Genomic DNA, 22,052 nt, shown 5'->3' with positions numbered 1-22,052 from the left:
CAAAAATAAACAAATCAGTAGGACATGAAATGTATTTTTTGAGAAAATCTACAGGGAGATTTTTGGAGTGTTTAAAATGTATCGTGTTAACATATTTAGTATCTTCTTTCCTTATATACAACAGTAAATGTACACGATATGGAAAATCAGAATTTAATATTAACTCTAAATAATTCTATAAAATCAAATCTGAAAAAACATATTCAACAATATTTCAAAAATGCTTTATTTCGTGCGATTGTGCATTATTTGGCATAATCATGAGTTAGCACGTCTATCGTGTATCATAATGGATAGCGGGAAGACTTCACATTTTAGTGCACTCATAAATTAGCACTGCAGTTTAATATTGCAATAATTTTTTTTCTTACATGAAAAATATTTCTCTGATTATCAAGCTACAAAATAGTTGGCAACTGATCTATTTAAAATTTTTGAGTTCATCTTCAGGCAAGTCCAAGCCAATCAGAGCTAAAGCCCTCACCATCAACTCAAAAACTCATGTGGCTGCAAGAAGGTACAATACAGAACGTGTGTAAGAATATCGCCAGCATTGTTAAATTGCATCATTTTGTATTTTCTAGGGATGGCAACGATTAACGTAAACTGATTACTCGGAGAGAGAAAATGCTAGGGTTAGAATATTTGTAACCGATTAAGGTGGCTCATTACATCAACATTTTATCTAACTTATCTTGGTTTGTTTAAGCACCTCATATAAAGCATCATCGAAAGTGTGATACAACCTCTCAATTATGTTACTTTTTCTGGAATGATAAAAAAGGTGTTTTGTTTGCAAATAAAAGATTTTAAAATCCAAACCTTGCTTTTATTTGATGCACGATATGAATATCTAATAAAACCTGTGACGAAGACTTGTGTAAATGTTTTAATTTTTTGAATAAAATAATATTTATGAAAATTATAGTTTTTTGTTAATATTTTTTAATTCATGTATACATCTAAAGTCTACAAGAAATATGTGTCATTTGGGGGGAAAAATTATTAGACAAATTCTATATTAAAAAAAAAACTGAAATGAAATGACAACATTTCAGAAATATCTCTATTCTTTTTTAAATTTGAACTAAACCAGAATAAAAAGTAATGATTCCAATCAATAGAAATTACTATTAAACTGATCATATTGTTGCTATTTCTATGCACTCTTTGTCAAGAAATTAGTTTCCTTTATAAATTCAGTTAATCAGTAAACCATTTTGCATCAAGAATCAATGTAGATAACAATTTAAAGATTCCAGGCTGGCAAGCGTAAATTTTCCATTCATAATCAAAATGACAATCCAAAGTCTCCAGGAAAAATGTCCGCTGTGTTCTGTGGAATTGATTTACATATCCTATAAAAATTCCTATGTCATTCGAACAAATTCTCCACCAACAGAATTGTGATAAAATAACTATAAAGTCATTTGTCTCTATCTTTTGTGGATAAATTATTATCTTGAATAAAAACAACTTTATCAAAAGTAACTTTTAACGATTAACTGACTGATCGATCGAAAGAATTCACAACAAACCAGCTACAAATTTTGACCGATTGCCATCCCTTGTTTTTCATGATGTTGGCAACCGTCGTACATAAATGCAAATAATTGAAGATGTCATAAATTATTTGAAGATATTAATTCAATTATTGCATGAAATAAATGAATTGATGCTCACATCAATTGTTGCTCTCATCAAATGAATTGATGTATGCATCAAATGAATTATAGTGGGCAAATCCAATAATTGAATTGATGCACTGACTCAGTTGAAATCTTGCTTGCAATAATTGGATTGATGCACACTCAGTTGAAATCTTGCTTGCAATAATTGAAATGATGCATGCATTAAATTATTTATTGCTTTCATCAAGCATCAATATGGTGGAGCTTGATCGTGTTTGCAAAATTTAAGTTGGAGCTCAGTACAAATGATTTGATGATCTCTTTAATTCAATTGATATCTTTAATTACTTACAATGATTTTGCATATAAGGAATTAATGCATGCATCAATTCTTTTAAAGAGAGCAACAATTCAATTAACAGATCATTAACAATATTGTGGATATGTTGAATTGAAGATATCTCTTGAATAATTGCTCTCTCGAACATGTCTAAAAGAATTATAGCGCACATCAATGAATTAATGATATCATTAATTTAATCTAAGAGGGCAATAATTCAATTATTGTACACATTAATTGAATCATTGTTCTTTTCAACTGAATTATAGCACACATCAATGCAATTGTTGATATTATCAATTCATTTGAAGACAGCAACAATTAATACGCAATTTCCAAGTTGCCCAATAGTTCTTTCCCTCTGTGGAACTCTTACGCACAGTGAGACGCAAAACATACTATTTCCACACACGGTTATTCGGATACAAATGCTTATCGCTGCCTTCATATATTGCCTAAAGGCCGAGTATCAGACATCATGCAACCACTCAAACTGCAGGGACACACAATATTAGTAATTTTATTAGTATTTAATAAATAATAAAACAGCTCAAACAAAAATCGATAATCATGATCTTTCTTTGATTAAAATATCACTCGTGCGGAAGAGGAAATAAAAAATAATTTCATATTTAATTCAATGGCCTAATTCAATCAAATATTATTCTTGATATGGTCAGATAAATGTATACCGACTGCTGATCTAAACAAAATTTACACTTTCATTATTTTTATCCGTATTTACATAGCAAATCTATAATATATGTATACATCTTGTGCCCACCCCATCGTCTAACAGAACACTGAACGTACCTCCATCACAGAAGAGCTGGTATCTTGGAAGTTGCGTATTCAATTGTAGCATGCATCAATTTAGCAGAATAATTAATGCTATAAACAATTTTTAATTAATGCGCACATTAATTTAGAATTGAAGATATTATTAATTATTAGAAGATCTTTAATTGCATTGTTAATTGTGTGCATCAAAAGAATAGATATCTTCAAATAATCAAAGATATCTTCACTTATTTGATTTAATGTTTTGGCACTCCAAACATATCTACAAACAAGAGGCCCATGGGCCACATCGCTCACCTGAGTCACTTTGGCTCATATTTAAAGATTTTCCTATACATTCGCATGTAAAACTTTGATCCCCTATTGTGGCCCCAACCTACTCCCGGGGGCCATGATTTTTACAAAATTGAATATGCACTATGTCATGAAGCTTTCATGTAAATTTAAACTTTTCTGGCCAGTGATTTTTCAGATTTTTAATCATTTTCCCTATATATTTAGCTGTTATGCCCTCTGGGCCCAAAATTGGAATAAAACTTATCTATCTATTTGTATGTAAAACTTTGATCCCCTATTGTTGCTTCATCTTACCCCCGGGGGTCATGATTTTAACAAACTTGAATCTGCACTATGTCAGGAACCTTTCATGAAATTTCCACTTTCCTGGCCCAGTAGTTTTTGAAAAGAAGATTTTTAAAGATTTTCCCTATATATTTGCATGTAAAACTTTGATCCCCTATTGTAGCTTCATCTTACCCTGGGGGCTATGATTTTAACAAACTTGAGTCTGCACTATGTCAGGAAGCTTTCGTGTAAATTTCAGCTCTTCTGGCCCATTAGTTCTTGAGAAAAAGATTTTTAAAGATTTTTCCTATATATTTTTATGTAAAACTTTGATCCCCTATTGTGGCCCCATCTTACCCCCGGGGGGCATGATTTTAACAAATTTGAATCTGCACTATGTCAGGAAGCTTTCATGTAAATTTCAGCTCTTCTGGCCCAGTGGTTCTTAAGAAGAAGATTTTTATATGACCCCACCCTATTTTTGCATTTTTGTGATTATCTCCCCTTTGAAGGAGACATGGCCCTTCATTTGAACAAATTTGAAAGCCCTTCACCCAAGGATGCTTTTGGCCAAGTTTGATTATAATTGGCCCAGTGATTCTGGAGAAGAAGTAAAAAATGTAAAACGTTTACAGACGGACGGACAGACAGATGGACAGACGGTGGACAACAGGCGATCAGAAAAGCTCACTTGAGCTTTCAGCTCTGGTGCGCTAAAATACCCATTATGCATTGTCTAAATAATTTCTTTAACTTAAGATAATAACAATCAATTTCAATTTCTGGCCACTTCATGCAAGAGATTGAACAATCACCATACTGTATAATTGTACAAAAGTATCCTATATTTGTATTAAGTTATAAGACTATATATTTATCAGATTTATGTTCTTCATGCAACCATCAGTCATCACTGCAGTACCACAAAACACTGAAAAATGAGCTGGTAAGAATTTTTGGCAAAAAATTACTCAAGATGCAGCGAAATGCTGAAAACCAGCAAAGCAGAGTACAGGGTGAGTCAGAAGTGCATGCAAGAAGAGGAAATTTTAATGCTACGCTGTACAAGTACCTTTCTTGCCAGTTACAAGTTTTCGTTGTGGAGAAGCTGAAACTTTATAAAAAATAAAAGAAGACAGAATTCAAAAGAGAGATCTGCAATCAACATTCCCATACCAATGTAAGTATCTGTTATCATTTGAGGAGTCAGGGAAAGTAAGAAATCTTGTCCAGTAATTCATAAATCAAGAATGTGGTGAATAACTTTCATGTTTTCTACACTGTACAGCTTATTCTTATCATTGAATACATACATTTGCACAACAATCTATTAACTCTTTCATGATAAGCCCCCCTCCCCCCCCCCCCCCTCCCCCCAAAATAATTATGAAGTCTCTAAGGCAAAAAAATTAAAATTTTGATGAGGCAGGCAGGTATTTTGACTTGGCTGTAGTATGAGTTATCTTTCCTTTTTATGTTGACTGTTGCATGAGTTACCTTTTCTTTCTTGTGTACATGTTTATATAAAATAAACAATGGAAATTTTTATTTTCATAAAAAAAATAGATGCACATTACTTACTATCTAAATCTTAAGCACTTGCACAAAAACGAGTATGCATTCAATAATTATTTGTATCAAAACCTTCTGAAATTTTTATATAAAAATATAAAGCACAAGAGTTGCCTCAGTTAAATAAATAAACAAATATAAAATGAAAAAAATCCATGCTGTACCCTTTAAACAGATGTGGCAGTGCCTGAGAAACTAATCAATTATTTTGGCCTACACTTGTGAAACTGATCTAACCTTACAAATGGGTATTTCATCTAAGAAAATACCAAATAAAGAAAAAAAACCGGAAAAAAGATATTATATAAAGACTGATGAAAGTAAAACCAAGTGAACTTTTGATCCATATGAGGAAAAAAAACCAATTTGTTCTATTTGAGACATTTTAATTTCATAAAATAATGGACGAACCATGCATGAGTATTCATATTATGATATTGCAATAACAAAACTGCTAGGTAAATTTTTTTTTCGTCACAAAATGCAATCCATTCAAACTTAATTCAAAGCAGAAAACAAGTCATCCACGGAATATCTGTTGCATAAAAACATACCACTGTCGGAACTCCCATGTCTACCATTACTCAACAGGTCATCTTCTACGACAGAGTTTCATACATAAATGTTTGATTTTTCTGCTGCCATGAAACCATTTCCCAACCATTCATACAGTGTATTTTTCTAATTCAGATTTAATTCATTCTAAAGTATAAAAGTAAATATGACCAGTTTCTCTACAAAAAATTCTTCAACCTTATTTATACCCATTTCATAATGAATAATCTGTCCCATTCTTTTGAATTCAGATTTTGAAACACCCAAGCTACACCTATCATCATGGGACTACAATATCCTCCATGAAACTCATCTAAACTCAAGCTTAATCATAATATAGAATATTTCAATACCACACTCATACACATTACATACATGTAGTTATGGACCAGACTGTTAAGTCGAATATATCTATGACCTTGACAGTTGTAAATAACCTTGATGGAGGATCGGGAAACAAATGAATGACCTTGCTTCATGGACCACAAACACCATCTATTTTTAGTTCACCAAAAATTAAATAATAGTGAAGGTGGAAAGGCCTCTAATTGTTCATGAACAAAGCCACCTTTGTGCATAGTATGTGTTTTCATTATGTCCTATACGGCTTGTAAGACACGTTCTGATTGGTTAACAAGTCAGACATAAATTTCCATGCACAATGCTGAAGCCAGCGGTAAGTAAAGTGATATCACAATGCAATGTGTATCTACACCCAAAGAAAATAAATAATGTTGTTTGTTCCTTAGAACATATTCATCACGATTCATTGAATTGTGATGTCACATTATCTATCCCCAGCATGTCAAACATGTAAAATATCAAATATGAAATTCTATTTTTTAATCACAAGCAGGTATGAGGATTTACCATAGGTTTTATTCCCGTAGTAAATACCTGTACACCTGTGATTGGACCTCGGAGTAAATACCCATACACCTGATTGGACCACAGAGTAAATACCCATACACCTGTGATTGGACCACAGAGTAAATACCAGTACACCTGTGATTGGACCTCGGAGTAAATACCCATACACCTGTGATTGGACCTTGGAGTAAATACCTGTACACCTGTGATTGGACCACAGAGTAAATACCCGTACACCTGTGAATGGACCTGGATAACTAATATCTCTTAGTTACAAAGCAATGGTCCTGACAGAATCATTCTTATTAGTAACCTTGAATTTAGTTAAATAGTCTTGCATTAGGGTCACAACACACTCTCTAGCCATAAGCAACCTTTCTAAATCTACTAAGTATAAGTTTTAATGTCCCTCAATTGCACAGTTATTGACTAAACAAAGATTTCAAATCATTTTACATTTGACCTTGATTTTTTCCAGATGCCTTTGGTTCAGGGTCATGGCCATAAGCAACACAATCCAAGTCACGAGTATGTTTATCAATAAGGAAAGTTGAAACAATAACGTTCAAACGTTCTGTTGATATCGACTATTAAACAGCTTTGTGCTAAGTATGAGATTCTATTGTTCCTCTACATTATTGCCTGGACAAAGATTTCAAATCTTTTTTTACCACTGTGAAGAAACATGTAAAAATGTTGAATTGATTTGTCATGGGTGAAAACAATTACTCTTGAAAACAACTGCTGTTTGATGTATATATATATATATATATATATATATATATATATATATATATATATATATAGCTCACATAAAATGCAATAGCTGCAAAGACTTGCCAAATATTCTATACAATAGATGGGCTTGAAGATTCAATAATATGACAATGTAATATCAGATAGAATATACATGTATATATATGTTATGGTATAAATATATAAATGAAATGTATACTTTATCATTAGATACACCATCTTAGTAAGATTGTTCTAGGTAGGTCATAAAATAACTTGCTACGAAACTTTCATTTGATCATGCATCCCAGTGAGCTAACAGGCCTACATTCACTCCAGCCTTTATCATTAACATATACCTGACTTGTCCCTGTTTTGTTTTGTGCAACACCCATAAAAAAAAGCTTAATTAGCATCTACTTTGGAAAGGCAAAGTAAAAGTTTTCCCACTCTATCATAGTAGCAACTGTAACACAGCCACTCTGTCATAGCAAATCTACACGTAGTCTAGCAGCAACACAGCCACTCTGTCATAGCAAATCTACACGTAGTCTAGCAGCAACACAGCCACTCTGTCATAGCAAATCTACAGTAGTCTAGCAGCAACACAGTCACTCTGTCATAGCAAATCTACATGTAGTCTAGCAGCAACACAGTAACTCTGTCATAGGAAATCTACACGTAGTCTAGCAGCAACACAGCCACTCTGTCATAGCAAATCTACAGGTAGTCTAGCAGCAACACAGTCACTCTGTCATAGCAAATCTACATGTAGTCTAGCAGCAACACAGTCACTCTGTCATAGCAAATCTACACGTAGCATAGCAGCAACACAGCCACTCTGTCACTACACTAGCTGAATTTCTCTCTTTTTAAAATGGTCCATATTGATGTTAAAATTGTACTACTTGGATACCTGTAATTTCTTTCATGCATTGCAAGTAAAATATGAAATTGTCAGTAAATTACTATTCCTTTTTGAATTAACAAATCTAAAAAAAAAAATTCTCAAAAATTTGATTTTTTTAAATATAATATACAATCAAAACCAAAATGTGTTTTGCGGGGGAAACAAAATGTGCATTAAACAACAGTTTAGGAAGGAAAGATACAAAACTAGAACACTTCTGTCTCACCTGATGAGTCATCACTGCCAAAAAAGTTGGAGACATTGGAATGATCCATGTTAGGCATCATCTCAATGGGTAGGTCCTCTGGTTTAGGAACACTATACAAGTACCTGCACACAAAAGAAGGATTACATTGGATACCTGCACACCTTGAACTAACTGAAAAATCGCTGCAGTTTTCAAAGACACTCTGCACTCTATACATGTATAGTAGGTTATTTATGTTTAACAGCAATCATACAGGGAATTACCAGCTGACTTCTGCTGAGTGATATCAAACTTCTACATACACTTTCAAGTTTAAGTGTACATATAAACTTACTCAGGTTCTTTTTTAAGTTTACTTGATTTTTTTGGTGAACTTGATGGGGCTGTAAAAAAAAAACATATACAGTCATTTCAACAAGTTATATGTACATGTAACATATTTTGTATAGATATTCTAAGAGAATTTTCACTGAATCTTTACACAATGATAAATAATAAAATGGATATAAGTGCAAGTACAACAAAATGAACAAGATGTGTTTGTGAAACACAAATGCCCTGATAATGGCCAATTCCATAGATGGCCAAGGTCACAAGGACAAATATCTTACCAGGTACAAGGTATCTTACAAGGTACCAGAAGAAAGATCTTGTCACAAGAAATGTTCATGTGCAATATGAAAGCTCTAATATTTACCATTTAGAAGTTATGACCAATGTAAAAAAAAAATTAAAAGTAGGTCAAACTCCAAGGTCACAGGGTAAAAAATGCTGGTACCCACGGAAAGGTCTTGTCACAAGGAATACTGATGTGAAATATCAAAGCTTTAGCACTTACTGTTCAAAAGTTATTAGCAAGGATAAAGTTTCAGACAGAATGACACGCAGGACAAAAACAATATGCCTCTGATCTTCGGTCTCGGGGGGCATAAAAATTACATAACAAAATAAAAAGTAAATGTAACCGCAACAGATATTGAAAAACAAAGACCAGCACCTGTTGCAGAAGAAATGGGTGCCTCCTGGAAATCTGCAAAATCATTATCCTCCATTTTATTCGAATCAGTTGCAACTAAGTCAGACCCAGGAAATCCGACAACTCCCACCCCAGTGGTACCTTGACCCGGGTGTGGTTGATTTCCAATTAAAGGAGGATTCTCAGTTGCTGTTAATGTCTGACTTCCAGGCACTGTCGGGATTACGCCAAATGTCCCAGAATTCCCTGCTGTCGAATGTGGTTGAGAGTCATGAATTACTGGCATGGTGTCAGGCATCCCAGAATTCCCTGTGGCTATAGCGCTCTGTGTATGTAGGTCAGTCATCCCTGACGTACCGATAAATTGCGGGGGTGGGGGAGTCTGCTGGCCAAGGAAAGGAACAGGGGGGTGGGGGCATTTTCTCAACATCTCTGGCGATAGTGACGTGATGTTTTTCTGTTCCATAAAAATAATATAAATCAATAAATACAGATAAAAATTGTTCATACAATAACCCATTTCTTGACAATGAAACTCTTGCTATGAACAGATATGTTTTACATAATTACATTTACCCAAATCAATTGTAATCCTAATAGGTATATTTAGTATACCTCATACAGAGATAATCACAATATAATGAAAACATGCATTTATTATCTGATAATCAATGAAAATTTTAAAACAGATTTTTAATATGATCAGTTCAACCTCATCTGCGATACCTCAAGCTCAGGGGACACAGGCAATCCTGTAGCAGGTTTATTGTTCATTGTAAAGGACTAAATGGGAATTCTGAACATATTACATAATCATTGGAAGTTTTAACTCTATCACTAAGGCCCTGAGGACAGGGATTTTGATTTTCACTAGAAAAATCAATTTACTTAGCTTACTTACTTTAAATGATGATACAAGTATATCCCAAATCTATCTAAAAAGGTTGAAAATATATAAAGATTTACATGTACATCATTAGACAAGAACAAACCTGAGCAAAGGCAATCAGAGCCAGTATGAGGTAAAGCTCGGGTTTAATCAGCTGCCCTGGTGTTTTCTGGTTGGCCAGTGACCAGATCTGCCCGAGGGTCTCCTTAGGTAGACCACTCAGAACTAGAATCGGGTACAGTCTGTCCGTGGAGATTTCACCATCACTGGAAAACAAATCATTCAAAACGTTCTAGTCATTATCTAAGTAGTACATCATTGTCCAAAGTCATCAGTAACAGGTCAAAGTAGGAAAGTAGGGGAGTTTAGTTTTCATCATGTCTTTTCTTGAGATGGAAAATGTTTATTTTAGCTCGTTTAGTTTCACCAACAGGCTCACTGTTGAGAGTTTATCTGCAATTCTACATCCAAAAAACTCATGGCATCCAGTTTTGAACAAGATTCATTTTTCAGAAACTATAAAAAAAAAAAATCAATTCAAGAACAGAAATGGCCAGGTTGCTTTAAAATATGTTATAGAGGATTTGGTTACACAAAGTAGGTTCCGTGCTTTAAAAATGACAAAGTTCAACTACACGTAAATTTTTCAAAAAATGTCTGATCATGACTTTCAAAAAGACACATGCACATTTCCAATGTGTCCATAACAACTGTACAAAGTTTGAGGAATGTGAAGTTAGGGGTGTAAGAGGAGTTGATTACTTAAAATAGGTATCATCTATTCAAGATATGCTTAAAAAAGTTCAATTACAGGTAGGTTTTTCGAAAAATATCTGACCACTTTCAAAAAGATACATGCACATCTTTAATGTGTCCATATCAACTGTACAAAGTTTGAGGAACGTAAAGTTAGAGGTGTGAGAGGAGCTGATTACACAAAGTAGGTACCCTATTACAGGGACGCCCGCCATCCGATCCACCTGCCAGCCCTTCATCATTCTATAAGCCATATGCATGTTGTGCTACCCGGCCAATCGGTGTGGTATGATAAGATTAAAATCATTTCAATGCATGTGATATCTTATCATTATTTGCTTGGGATGTTCTATCTATTAATTAGTACATAAGACAAATTCATTGATTTGATTTTAAACAAGAGACTAGCCAGACTAAAGTACAAACTTTATGGATTTCATAATCCAAGAAGAAAGGCAGTGCCATGGATTACCAATGTTAAGTTTTTACACATTGTCTGTCTAAGAGACAATTTACAACTTTAAATTTAACATGGCATAAGTGGCAAGGACATACATAATTGTAGTTTTAATCATACAAAATTTATTAATGATTTCTGGAAAAAAAAATTATTTGACAAAAACACATCTGAAATTAGTTTGACCAAAGGTGCACCTAAGGTAAACAAAATGACAGAATTTACCCACATTAAAAATTATACAACATTTGTCATATTGCAGTTTGAGCACTTTAGTATACAGGGGTCTGTCAAAAAAATGTGTTTTATCAATTCTAAGCTTTAATACTAGTTTGAAAACTGTTAAGACTGTTTAATGCAAAATATAACAAAATTCTAATATTTCTAAACAGGTTGCTCTGTTTTGTTTGAAATTGGATCTCATGATGAACTACAGGAAACCTCAAAGAGAGTCCCAATCAAAAGTTGACATCTCTGCACTAAAAAAACACATTTCAAATGAAAAAGCATTGAAGACTTGTAGAAAATAAGAAATCTCATGACACATGACGCCTACATACACTGTAGCTGCCTCCAGAACTTGTCTATATACATAGGGCACTTTGTCATCCTCATAGCACCAGGCAGGGGCCTCAAACTTGACAGGAGCAGCTTGAACCTGAACAGCCTGAGGTGGGGCTTGAACCTGGACAGTCTGGGGTGGAGCTTGTGGAGAAGTGGGTGGAGCTTGTGGAGAAGTGGGTGGAGCTGATACTGGAGCAGGATCTGTAATGATAATTAAAAGATTAATACAATAGGTGCACAATTTCCCAGATTCAAACTTCTATAATTCTTTTTTAATAAAGATCATATTTGCAGGAAAACCCTTTAAATGTGGACACATTAGGCTACAAAATCCAAGGGGCCTTCTCACATAATCAGTGTACAATGTCATGTTTACAGTACATGTAGTCTGCAAATTAATTTGCTGTAAACCAACTTTTAATGACCAATTCTCTTCTTAACAAATATATTTGTTAGCAATTAATTTGCTGTAAACCAACTTCTCTTCTTAACAAATGTATCGATCTAAAACTTCTTTACTCCTGAAAGTTTCAATACTTTACATTAATACAGTAAAACACGGTTATAGTGAACACACTTAGAATGAATTTACGTTTACAGCGAAGTGATCTTCATTCCCTGTAGTTTTAAAACGTATCATGAATTGACTAAATACAATGAATTACGTTTATAACATCCCTAACACTTTGCTAGATGCATGTTTTACTATATCTGTTTTAAATCTGATTTATTCACAATAATGTAATCAAAGTTTGTTTCATTCACACTATTAAAGGCCCTTCAATAATAAACATAAAATTTGAAGATTCATTTGTTGCAAAAATCAAATTCAATCACATACAAAATAATATTCCAACAAGAGGCCCATGGGCCTAGAATCGCCCTTCTGATACATTGTAGAACAGGCAAAAATTCTCACTAACCAAGATTCATCAATTAACAAAGTTTGATGATGTTAAGTCAAATAGTACCTGAAAATTTAAATGTAACTGTCCAAGAGTAGGTCAAGGTGACCTACTTTTGGTCGACACACTGAAGACTCAAGATGCATCAACTGACAAAGTTTGATGATCCTAGCTTTCAAAGTGTCCAAAATATGCATCTAAAATTGAAAATGTGAAATTTCTGCAAAATTCAAAAAGTAGGTCACTGTGATCTACTTTTTTTTTTATAAATATGTTTTGAGGCCTCTAGACGCATCAACTTACAAGGTTTTATGATTCTAAACCTCTCGGTATCTGAAATAACAACCTAAAATGTATTCATAAATGATTTGCCATAAAATTCAGAAAGTAGGTTATGGTGACATACTTTTCACATGACGCACTTCAAGGTCCCATGATCCATCAACTGACAACTTTTGATAATCATAGGCTCAAAAGTGTCCAAGATATGCATCAAAATCCATTTAATAATAATTACCTGCGAAATTCAAAAAGTAGGTCACCATGACCTACTTTTGAGACAACATGATATTAGGTCCTAAGATGCATCAACTGACAAAATTTGATGATCCTAGTACTTATACTAAGCAAAATACCCTTTGCCCCAGGATGATGCCTTGAACAATTTTTTAACTACAACCTATCCTCATCCTTATGCATAAGCTTGGTGATAATTTGCCCAGTGGTTCTTGAGAAGAAGATTTTTTAGCAACCACTACTTTTGATTACATTTTCCTAATTATCTCCCCTTGTTAAAGGGTCATAACCCTAGTTTTAGTACAAATGAAAGCCCTTGGGCCAAAAATACCCTGTGACAAATTTGACAAAAATTGGTCAAGGGGTTCTTGAGATATAGCCCTTTTTCCAAAAAGTTGACACACACCGCACGCCAGACATATGGCCATATGATTAGCTCTTTGAGCCTTTGGCTCAAAAGAGCTAATAAAATCAATATAGCTTGAAAGGTGATCAATCTCATAACCCCTGTAAGTAATATAGAATAAAGAGTTGGGCAAACCCGGACCCCTGAATATACCAGAAGTGGTATCAGGTGCCTAGGAGGAGTAAGCATTCCCTGTCGACCGGTCACACCTGCCGTGAGCCCTATATCTTGATCAGGTAAATGGAGTTATCCGTAGTCAAAATTAGTATCCCAAGAACGGCATAACAATCGGTTTGAAACAAGCCAGACAGCATTTGACCCAATGATAGGTTGTACTGGCAAACTAGATTGTTAAAACGACCATAAAATTTGTGAAAAGCTGACTTTAAACGAGACTGTTGAAACCCTTGCACCATCACTTGTTTGTCAGTATTCTGCCTCGATTTAAAATCTGGTCATACGCAGAACAAGCTCTCGCGTATCGAATCAGTTGAGAGATATAAACACCATATGCAGGTGATAATGGAATATTGCTGCATAAATATGGAAAGTTGATGATGGAGAAGCTGAAATCATATCATTTATCATAAAGTTGAGTTGTTAGTTTGCCGTTAATATCTATTTTCAATAAAATATCTAAGTATGAAGCAGAAGTGGGTGACTCTGTGGTGTCTTTTATTTCGAGTTCAAAGGGATATATCAAATCGACATATGAATGAAAATTAGCATCGTTAATAGATAGAACATCGTCAATATATCTAAATGTCCCATTGAAGGCCACAGCAAGAGATTTTTTCTTCTCACATAGAAGTTTTTAATAAATTCTGCTTCATATAAATATAAAAACATTCATATTAAAATTTGATGAGTAAGAATGAAGTGCATTCAGACCTTGGACCGTAAACAGCTCATTCAGATTCTCCTCTGGCTTCCACTGGTGGGCGTGGCGACTCTGCTGGAATGTCTGGTGCTGGTGCTGCGTGGGGGCTAACTCCTTCAGAGAAGGCTTGTGGAATGTTTTTGCTTTGTTTGGAGCAGAAAGATCAGAACACTCAAACATCATCGCCATAAGGTCTACAAACCCAAAAAACATTCCATTAATCAAAATAAAAAAAAAAAAACTACAGTAGACTATCCCTAAATGATCTAGCATAATTGTTTTGATATTGTCTGTGTCTGTATACATCAACAATTCAGAATTCTACAGTGTGTCTTCAGTTTTGAACACACCATTGTTCAAGGCTAAAATGTATGTACTGGTAAGGCTTAAAATAAAAATTGATTTGTTTGATGTACTCCGACCGACCCGTGAAATTTGTCCCGACCCTATCGTTTTTTCCACACTTCGAAATTTTAAATTTTTCTTTTTTTGCTTCCTGGACAGTAGACATTCTTCGAATTAGTTTTAAAGTTGATGTCTTTTTTTTTTGGACTAGTTTTACAGAATTTTTGTTACACTGTATCAAAATGTTCTTTGGGCGTCTTTCGGTTCTACTTTCTCTTTGATAATGACCATTTGTTAATCCGGGAACTTTTCAAACACTTTTCTATATGAACGATCAAATATACCGCATCCCTGCTCCAAATTACCACATTATCTACCAACAAGATAGAGCAAGGAGCTACGAACTCCCCCGTCGAGGCCTGATCGTATTTGTGTACAAAAGTTTGAAAGCCATGTTACTTAAATAAAAAATCACGTGAGATGGTGCACCAAAATTATGGCGGACCCCGAGTCTGCGTTCAAGTTGATGGTCTATATATATTTCTGAATGCATAAAATTTTGATATGGGATTATTTAAATGTTATGACGATTTAATAGGTGAAAGGCACTTTTACTTTGCTCTTAAACTGAGACACATGAATGGAACATGATCATCACAAGAAATTGAACGATGCGGGGAAGTCGGCATTAAAATTATATTGGGAAATGTTAAAACTGATTGTAAATTGCCGTCATCATGTAATTCAGTTGGATATTCATGGATCACATTAAAGTGTTTAAGTGATTACTATTATGAATGTCAAACCACAAATAGAAGAATCAATCGGTGGTAATAAAAACTGTAGAGGTCCCAATCCGTTACCAATACAAAAACGTCCTGAGAAAATTTCAGAAGACATTGAAGATTTACGTGTATTATATACAATGTGTACAAAATGAATGTTCTAAACTCTATTCTGTCTGGCAGCGTTATGTATTTAATGAAAACATCAGTAAATTTGTAAATCTGATTTTCATGACATTAAAAAAAAACAACAACAAAATACCGACCTACCTTCCCGACTTGAAAAATGTGGGTCGGAGTACATCAAACAAAAATTTTTTTAATGATGGCCTAGCCTTTAAAGGAAATTCTTCTACCTTTTTTTTCTTCTTTCTGGGGAATGTTTTCAGTAAGTGTCGACAAACTCCCATCCTTGGCATTCTCTTCTGAAATGCTGGGTTTTGCCTCTGGGTTGTTTACACTCTGGTTGTCATGGGAACCTTCCTGACCAGCAGGAGGAATCGAGGGGCCACCAAGGAAATCACCAAAGCTGTCGTCCACTTGATTTGTACCTGCTGTTTAATGATGATAAAACGTTTTGAATCCTCCGATTTTGATCATCAAAGTTACCAAAATGTTTGAATTGTGTGCACAAACCAACAAACTGATAATAAATGTATATTCATTCTAATGCAGTCTTTTACAGCATTGCTTCACGTATGCTGTATGTGTTCACAAAACATTATGAATGTACAGACAGACAGACAGGGTGAGACTGCATGCATATTTTTCTACAACTTTGCAGTGACCTGTAATCATGGTCATCCAATTCTTGTGAATTGAAAGCTTATTGACAAACATGTATCACAACATTTGGCATTTTTCAATAACCAACAACCTTTAAATCTTCTAAACATCATGATAAAATATCCATCTTGGTTGTACTTGATTAATTCTGTTAAAGCATTTCAAGATATGTAAATACAAGAGGCCACAGGCCTTATCTGTGACCTGAGTATAAGTTACAAGTATCACTAGCCCCATGGGCTATGAAATCCAGAAAATTTTTCCAGTTCTGTATATCTAAGCTAAGTTCTTATTTTCAGCAGCAGCATTATAAATGCCCCCAAAAGTTCTCACACTGATGAAAGATTTTATACAACATGTTATGATATATTAACACTATATGACCATTTTGGACCTGCTCTAGAGTCCAAACCCTGGGGTTCACAATTTTGGTATATAAACATTCCTTTCTACTTTTCTTAACTTAGGCATCTAGTTATTACACAGTATCAGGATAAAGACAATAATAACTATAATAATTCTGGCCCCATCCTGGAACCAAAACCCTACCCCTGGGATCATGAAATTTACAATTTTGGTAAAGAACTACCTGTTCCTTCTAAATATATATTCAGTTTCAATTTAGTATCAATAGCACTAAAGAAGACATCATTTAAATGTTAATTTACACATAAACATTCTATGTCAACTTTGGTCCTGCACTGGAGTGATCTTAACCTTTTCTCCGGAAATCATGAAATTTACAAATTTAGAAAGGCCTTCCTATTCTACATGGCTATGCATTTAGGTTTTCTAACATATGTTCAGTTGTAGAGAATATTTTAAAAAATTTGTCAATTTTGACAAATTTTCTCCTGCTCTAAGGCCCTGGGGTGCAGGAGTTCTGAAATTTACCATTTATATCCCCCTTTTCCCAAAGATGCTTCATAACTAAATTTGAAAAGAATTGGAAGGGTAGTAAATAAGAAGTTTACATACAACAGACGAAAACGGGTGTAGGATTTTTGAGGTATCGCTCCCACTCAGCAGGCCCTAAGGGTCTAATGACTATAAAATTCCTACTTCTAGTTCCCCTTACCCTAAAGATATTCAATACTAAATTTGATAAAAAAATTGCAGTAGATTTTTAGAGAAGAAGTTAATTATGTTCCAATGTTAATGTATGACAGTTGACAATGGACAGCCACCACCAAATCCCATTATGTCTCCTGAGTGACTCAGGTTTGGTCACTCAAATGACCTAGAAATGCATAAAAAAGCAAGAATTTTCTTCAATATTTCTATTCATAATTTCCTTGGAACTAAAATCTCCATGTGTCTTCCACTGACTTACATGGATTTGCTTGGACTGGGGGAGAGACAGGACTGCTTCTTGGTGCCGATTTCTCTGACTTTCCAAACATTGACTCTATCAATGAATCAGCATCAACTTTACTTTGCCCTTTGGAGAAATTCTTCAGTCTCTGCTGTTGTTCTTGAAACTGTCTTGATCTCTTTTCCTGTTCCAGAGCACGTCTTTGACTGTCTGGGGATAAAGGGGCCCTATTTCTAGGAGTAGGTCCTCTGGGTGGGGTGGGTCCCCTGTTTAAAATCAAAGGTAAAAATCATGTCTGACAAATACCTGGAGACAGTATCACTGTAGTTGTTTGTCAAATCTACATGAAATTTGTTTAGATTTAACAGTTACAAACCTTTGTCTAAAACTGTCTGTCAAAGCTTGATTATATCCTGGTGGAGCTCCTCTTGGTCTCATGCCCATCTGCAATCGCAAGAGGCATAATGAATTTTGAGAGAACACTAATGCTAAATACAAAAATTCCTTATCAGACTACAGTGCTATAATATTATTTCTCACAATTTAAGTGATTGATTAATTACTATTTCAGAATAAATCAAGTGTTAAATAGCACACCTGCATGGGAAACATATTTCCCTGCATCACAGGTCCTCTACTTTGCATCAAAATTGGTTGCTGTATCATAGGTCTATGTGGTCCCATCATTCCTGGCTGCTGCATCATGGGAAACCCAGTCATTCCAGGTGGACCAAACCCTGTATGATTGTTCATCATACCAAAGTTACCTACAATTGAAGGTCAATATTAATAGTGCTTTTAAGATATGAACATTTCATGAATTATGTCACAGGAAAACTTTTTTTTTTTAAATCAGAACACAATAAAATCTAACAAATAATCTTACCGGGTGGTTGCCCTGGAAACTGGGCATTCCTAAAACAGAGAAGAATTTTCCCATTAATTTTAGTCTGATAGAGAACACTATTAAGGATTTCAGAGAGCTAAAAACCTGATATATTGCAAAGTAATATTTATTTTTAGAACCTTTAAAAGGCTGCTTTGCAAGCAATCTTGTGATTTAGAATGATATTGTGAATATTTTGGTGTACACATATCATATCAATCATTCACAAAATTAGATAATAAAAATCTAGTGACCCATTTCATTGCAACTAGCAAGACTACCAAAATGAAAATTTAAAACTCATGATCCTTGATAGCAAGCACACATCCCTAAGGGTTCCTGGCATAGTGAGCTCTTAATGAACAAGACAGAAAAAATTGAGTCTGCACAATGGTCCAATAAATTTTTGCTGTCAAGTAAAAACTCCTATAATCCTTTTGGAAGCTAAACAATTGTACTCTTTGACACAGAAAAATAACATTTTACTTTAGTACTTGTGATTCTTAACATGCATGGAATAAGTTCCGATTAACTCAATTTCATTCTAGTCTTATGATTTTCTGCATAATGTAGCATATCATTCATATATATATATATATATATATTGGGATGAATGGGTCTAACGTATAAAATACAATATCGATGATGGGGCAAGACAATAAATGTGACATCTAGGTCATTGTGTTGAGCACATGAATACAAATGATGAAGAGTTGGATCTAACTGAGGAGATTGTTTTGGGCAATTAAAAAAATTTAACTTCTGGTTTTTTTTCTGCAACTAAAACAGTAACCATGTATGTCAAGTTTCCACTCCTTGGTGTTCCCTGTGATGCAAAGTGTACATATTTTTTCCTCTATAGCCTTAGGGCTAGCACTTGATGACAACAACCATGCCACTTGACTTACTATGACAAATAAATTGTAGTCATGTCTATGAATACATATAACTGTAAGCTCCACAAAAATCTGGAACTTAAAATTACAAACTTGTTTTTCATATGACAAATTTTAAATATGATCTAGATAATATACACTAATTTGTAATTGCTACTTGTTACTAATTCTTTGATTCATACATGTATTACTGTATATGTTATGACAACTTATAAATGATTTAAAACTAATAAGTAATATGTCTTATGGCGTGACCATTTTTGAGGGTGAAGCAAAAAATATTGGCATTAGTATCTATATCCAAAACAGGACAAAAAACAACCCGAAGTTAGCACGAGGACAGAGCTGTATCAAAGACATTGATCCGCCTATATATTAAACGCGGGAAATATAACGCAATTAATGTAAACAGTACATTGTGACGTCATATTCAGCGTCGTTATTTAGCAAATTTACAAACATAGGAGACATGGCGTTAATCAAAGGTTGATTAGGCCTATATATATGATTAAGAAAATAAGAATTACATGCTTTTAAGGATTTTATGTAACATCTCAGAATGATGTGAACTAGGGTAGACAAGATTCAAAATGGAGAAATACATGTCCACACGCTAGTATTCCAATCGACGCCATTGGGACCAAAATTTTCAAGTTCCATAGGTATGGTTTAAGTTTTCATTATTTTCCTATATTTTCCTTTTAAACATGTATATACATGTTACCTATAGGGAGAGCTCCGCTCCCATGGCCCTTCGGGCCGTGAGAGGGCTTCATCCTCTAATATTTTTGTAATTACAAATTGTTAATCTTTTATCTGAATTTAATGCTATTATTTGCTTATTAGTATTCACAATTCATTCATTTGTAAATATGAGTTGCTAAACAAGAAGTCCTTGCTTCATAATACTATACTGAACCCTACACTGCTTGAATTTCTATCAAATGTTCATGATCCCAAAGTTTGATTTCAATTATAGATCTATGTGTTACAAGCTTACCGTAAATCACTGTATGTTTTAAGAAGTTTTTGATTTATAAATGTATAACACAATATATACCATGCCTTGGTCATCAGATAATGAGATACCTATATGTAGCTGTGTTCGTCCTAACGGTAGTACCGTCAATATATTAATCGGTATGATTTGTCTCTGACATTCATCAGATTAGCGACATATTCAAACTCCCCCTCTTTATCGGTTAGATTTAAAACTTCGACCTATCAATATAATATCTTAAAACACATCTTAGGATGATGTAGTATTAAATCATTGAAAAGAGAAAAGAAAGACCCAGTGTGGTCGTATTTCCATAAATAAAGGTGTCTACCTGTTTTCGTTCATCTTTAGAACTCTTCTGTATTTGAAAATAAGAAAGTTGTTTGGTTAAAGTAAATGGAAAACAACAAACTGAAAAACTGACTATTTCCGGAAAGAACAAAAAAGACCCAAAAGATATAGAAAATATGGAAATCCCTACAATAATATCCCTATAGAAACATTAAACAACATTAATTAGCAGTAGTAGTAGTAGTAGTAGTAGTAGTTTATTTATTTATAGTGACATGTGTATTCACAAACACTATGATAAGATAAGATAAGATACGTTTATTCCAATTTTTAATCCAGAGGGCATAACAGTAAGACATTTTATAAAGAAGGAAATTCAAAAAAGAAAGAAAGTTTCCAACATTAACTACAGGTTACATAGACTGCAAACTGCGTGTGGATGCAGCATGTTGGGGAAACAAGTACATACATATATGAATTGCTAATCATGTATATATACAAGTAGATGGACAGTATCAGTATTATACCAATATATGAATAATAAACTATAATGATTTTTGCAGTTTCAAAGCATCACTTCTTTTTCTGAAAGTTTGCACTAAATATTCACTCAATTTGACAATTACTGGTTTGTCTTCATTAATCATCAACCAAGTAAATTTGTCCTTATTTGTTAGATAGATAAAATTTTTGTTGAGCTTGTATATACCATTAAAAAACATATTTCTCTCTTCAACATAGAATGGACAATCAGTAAGGAAATGAAATTCATCTTCAATACAATTAAGGTTACATAATTCACATATTCTTTTGTTTCTTTCTAAAGAAATCTTCTGGCCAGAATTGGTTTTTGTAAATTCATATCTTCCTCTTTCAATTCGAAGGTCATGTGCACTAATTCAAAATCTACATAGAGTTTTTCTTAATTCTAGGGATTCTAAAAATATATAACTTTCCATAGTAAAGTTTTGTTTATACGAAAAATATGTTGTGAGTTTTCCTGATTTCTGACCCTCTTCACGTCGTTTTGACCAGTAAAGTAAAAATTGTTTCCGTACCTGATTCTTCATTTGTTTTTTTTGAAAAATGAGAATTTGAGATTTTTACAATTGGGTACCAAAATGCCCATTTTTTCTTTAAAATATTTAACGTTTTTGTACCAACAATTTATATTATATGAATTCAGATTGATATTCTCTGTATAAGCACTGTA

The 22,052-nt window shown here is 33.9% G+C and overlaps 1 protein-coding gene across 6 annotated transcripts in view; it reads right to left on the bottom strand.

The window, feature by feature from the left end:
- The window catches only part of LOC125671786 (synergin gamma-like), a 32,980-nt gene extending 12,053 nt beyond the window's left edge, over positions 1-20,927 (bottom strand). The window contains exons 1-14 of one of the 6 annotated variants that reach the window (XM_048907699.2): positions 20,880-20,927; positions 18,653-18,681; positions 18,364-18,533; positions 18,143-18,210; positions 17,785-18,032; positions 16,022-16,219; positions 14,547-14,729; positions 11,825-12,029; positions 10,155-10,317; positions 9,184-9,619; positions 8,521-8,569; positions 8,205-8,308; positions 5,463-5,507; positions 4,409-4,450 (exon numbers count right to left, since the gene is read on the bottom strand). In XM_048907699.2, the coding sequence (XP_048763656.2) occupies positions 4,409-4,450; positions 5,463-5,507; positions 8,205-8,308; positions 8,521-8,569; positions 9,184-9,619; positions 10,155-10,317; positions 11,825-12,029; positions 14,547-14,729; positions 16,022-16,219; positions 17,785-18,032; positions 18,143-18,210; positions 18,364-18,533; positions 18,653-18,681; positions 20,880-20,893 (1,954 nt within the window). In that variant the 5' untranslated portion in view covers positions 20,894-20,927. The remainder of the gene's footprint in view (positions 1-4,408; positions 4,451-5,462; positions 5,508-8,204; positions 8,309-8,520; positions 8,570-9,183; positions 9,620-10,154; positions 10,318-11,824; positions 12,030-14,546; positions 14,730-16,021; positions 16,220-17,784; positions 18,033-18,142; positions 18,211-18,363; positions 18,534-18,652; positions 18,682-20,879) is intronic. The other 5 variants (XM_056139706.1, XM_056139712.1, XM_056139717.1 and 2 more) reach the window with 5 other exon arrangements.
- Positions 20,928-22,052: the final 1,125 nt, after the last annotated feature.

Source organism: Ostrea edulis, chromosome 1 (genome assembly GCF_947568905.1).
Source record: "Ostrea edulis chromosome 1, xbOstEdul1.1, whole genome shotgun sequence".
Taxonomy (NCBI): Eukaryota; Metazoa; Mollusca; class Bivalvia; order Ostreida; family Ostreidae; genus Ostrea; species Ostrea edulis.
Note: the sequence above shows the minus strand (reverse complement) of the source record. Positions and strands in the feature narration are given on the sequence as shown.